Genomic DNA, 3,606 nt, shown 5'->3' on the forward strand with positions numbered 1-3,606 from the left:
GCTGTGACGTCATCATTCTGCACACCGGATGCGCACATTGTACGTGCTTCGTGCTCATAGACTGTATAAAAAACAGTTCGTGCTGCACTGTATTTGTTTTGTCCTATCGTATCTATTATATGTTGTTGCCTTATTAAAAACCGGATCGGTATCGGCCAATACCGAACCCTAGGTATCGGAATCGGTATCGGAGGCGAAAAAGGCGGATCGGAGCATCCCTAGATCAAGATGCGCAAAATATTGGAAGAAAATCCTAAATATTGGAGGTTTATATAAATGTATTTCTGAGGGGAACTGACTGTCTTCAGAAAAGTTTAGATGGTATTTTCTTTTCATCTTACCTCCATATAATGCATTTTAAAGTAGTGTTTATAAGCGCTGCGGCTGTTTCTTTACAGCAGTAACCATGAAAACGCTATTGCTGCTGTTGGGTAAGTGCCACCTGCTGTCAGAGAGTAAATTTGCATTCTCGTTCAGTCTGCTGTTTTTGTTTCGTTCAGTTCTTATTTAGCATAGTTTCACAAAGCTGAAGTCAGACCATTCTGTTTTGCTTCAAATTTTGAAACGATTTAATCCAATTGAAATCAAAAACTGCTCATGCTACATGTGTGCAGCATCTTTGTTTGGATTGTGTTTAAAATGGAATGGTTGCCTCTAATTTTATTTTATTTTTACAGATAGCTTGTAACAGAGCAAATAAGCATCTTGTTCATGTACTCCTATTTTCATTCTTTATTGTCTCTTGCGTAAAAAAATGAAATCAATAAAAAGAAAAAGAAAAATTGGCAATTGGAATTGGCCATGAAAAATTAATATCAGTGCATTTCTACTAGTCTATTTATTTTATTTATATTATACAGTACAATAGGATTGTCTGCAAGTGGAATTTGATAAAATAAAGCCTCTTTAACCTCTTACTGCTCCTGTCTCCTAAGCCTAGAATAATAAAAATAAAATAAAACCTGATGTGCCATGCCATCTGAACTGAACTGAACCGAACCAAAAACCGTGGTTAAAAAAAACCGAGACATGTATTGAACAGTGGGCTAATTGTATTGTTGCATACCTAATATCAACTGACTTTCAGAGAAGTGTTCAGTAACCCTTAATCCAGGGCTGTCCAATCCTTCTCCTGGAGGGCCAATATCCAGTGAGTTTAGCTCCAATCCTAATTAAACACACCTGAACCAGCTAATCAAGGTCTGCAGGATTACTATAGACTTCCAGGCAAATGTGTTGGGGCAAAATGGAGCTAAACTCTGCAGGACATTGGCCCTCCCCATGCCTTAGAATACACACACTTCAGTCAAGAATTAGCAGTTGTTGATTGCACAGTGACACCTAGTGGAGGAGTGTGAATGTGCATATGTAAGAGTCTTGTCAACTTACCCAAGTGGGGTGCTGGGGTAAGAAAGTTGCTAGGATGATGTGGAGGGTGTCCGAAAGGTGCAGCTGAGGGATGCGTGGACCCTGAAACCAAGACAGATAATGATGAAATTTCTTCCAATCTTATTAAAGCAAGTCTAAGGGTCTAGCTCAAAGGTTCCCAATTCCAGTCCTGGCGCCTCCCCGCTCTGCACATTTTGTATGCCTCTCTTATCTGACATGCTCAGTTGAGGGGTGGGCTCCATTTGACTGTATGTGAGTGGACTTCAAAGGGTTTTCCGCCTTCTTTAGGGATATTCCAATGCAAAGCAGGTGTGTTTGTTGTGGGGGGTTTGGTGTGTTAATGTATTGGGAACTCCTGTGGCGCGTTTCAATAAGGAGGTTCAACCAACTCTGAGTTAAAACTTGAACTCTGAGTTGACTTACCTTGAGATGGGAAACGGTTTCAGAACAGCTGAATTGTGTTAGTTCAGTCAACTCGGAGTAGGTTGACTCTGAGTTTAGTGCGTGCACCACGACTATGAGAAGTCATGATCAATGGAGCGTAATTTAGATTAAAAACTGCTCATGTTGCATGTATGCAGCATCTTTGTTTGTATCATGATTAAAATGCAGTGGTTGCCTCTAATTTTAAATGGAAAGAGCACAGACAAAGCCTTAGTTTGTTTATATGAAGAGATTTATTTTATTTGTGTTACTTATTTATTTGATTTGGGGCATGTTTTAAATTTTAAATTTAGTTTTGTTATTTACATTTACATTATATTTAAATGTTGTTATTTAGCAAACGCTTTTATCCAAAGCAACTAACAAATGAGGACAGAGCAATAATTTACAAGTGCAATATTAGTATATTATTATAGTGTTATATTTCAAGTTCACAAAGAAACGTACAGTATTTTGTCCAAGCAATAATAAAAGGACACATTTAATTTATAATTTGTCTTAAATCTCATTTTGTAAAAAATAAATCGTGAATCGAATCATGAAATCAAAATCGTGAATCGAATCGAATCGCGAGTAGAGTGAATCGTTACATCCCTAGCGCTGACTAACCCAAAGACATTGGAAGCGCTGCTTTTGATCTGAGTAGTGACAGCGATCTCTCTCAACTCTGCTAAGATTTGGGTCATCTACTCACCTGCTGCTGAGAAAAGCGATGCAGGTCGCGCCAAGTCATGAGGGTGATGGATAGCTCCAAAAAAAGTGGGGCCTGGGGGTCGACTTAAGAACTCCGGCTTGAGGCCAAAGTCCAACTTGTGTGGGTCAACCTGCATCTGCTGCTGGAGAAGGCCAGGCACAAGAGAGAATAAATGTGATACCCCTCTAAAAGTACCTCAAAAATTAAAAAAGGCTGTATTCTATTCTGAAGATCAGAGTTAACTAGTGTTGTCAAAAGACCCGGTACAAAAGACCCGGCCTATAACTTTTATTGGGGTAAAAAAACAGGAGGACATGATGGTATTTACTATTTTTACACACCAGAGGCTTTTAAATGAATTGTGAATCTAAAATATGCATGTTAGAGAATGTACAAATGGTTAACAGTGTTTATGTCATATCAGTCTGTCAGAAAAGCAGTTCTGGGCTTTTTTTTTTTTAGCTAGTTGGTTAGTTGTTATTCTTGGCTGGATAACTCTAGCAGGTATAGATAACTAAATATGTACACAGTTTGGATTAAATGAAAGTACAGTCAAATTTTATCTCCTGTATAGACTATCTAACATCAACTTACAGTGAGTGAACAATATTATTTAATACAAACACTTGATCATTCATGTTTGTTCATTGTGCATTAAATAATTTTAACATACTGAACTGATTTTATGTATTAATAAATTTTGAAATAATTAATTTAATTATATTATTTTGAAATAATAAGAAGAATAATTGCTATTTATCGTTTATTGATAGGTCATGTTATCTAACAAACGGAATCTTTTTGTAAAGTGTTTTTAATACTACAGTTTCCATCTATTTGATATACACTTGACTTAAAATATATGTAATCTTATCTAAATTTATTATAAAAGCTGAGGTTTGTTATTTACTGAAAAGTTATATTTAGCTGGTGTCAATGATCTAATGTTGCATGTGGTCAGACTCAGCCCATTGCTTTACTTAAGTTTATTATATTTTGCTTTTACAGCTGCAGACTGAGGAAGATCCTGAAACACACCAGCAAACCCTAAAACAGACAACAGTTTACAGATGTTTTTC

General features: G+C 36.7%; 1 protein-coding gene across 2 annotated transcripts in view; it reads right to left on the reverse strand.

Annotated features, from left to right (window-relative positions):
- Window positions 1–3,606, reverse strand: part of LOC107701171 (autism susceptibility gene 2 protein-like) — a 13,143-nt gene that overhangs the window by 3,513 nt on the left and 6,024 nt on the right. Inside the window, exons 9-10 of one of the 2 annotated variants that reach the window (XM_016503139.1) lie at window positions 2,528–2,669; window positions 1,390–1,470 (exon numbers count right to left, since the gene is read on the reverse strand). In XM_016503139.1, the coding sequence (XP_016358625.1) occupies window positions 1,390–1,470; window positions 2,528–2,669 (223 nt within the window). The remainder of the gene's footprint in view (window positions 1–1,389; window positions 1,471–2,527; window positions 2,670–3,606) is intronic. The other variant, XM_016503140.1, reaches the window with a different exon arrangement.

This window comes from Sinocyclocheilus anshuiensis, unplaced genomic scaffold (genome assembly GCF_001515605.1).
Source record: "Sinocyclocheilus anshuiensis isolate Anshui unplaced genomic scaffold, SAMN03320099.WGS_v1.1 scaffold907, whole genome shotgun sequence".
Classification (NCBI taxonomy): domain Eukaryota; kingdom Metazoa; phylum Chordata; class Actinopteri; order Cypriniformes; family Cyprinidae; genus Sinocyclocheilus; species Sinocyclocheilus anshuiensis.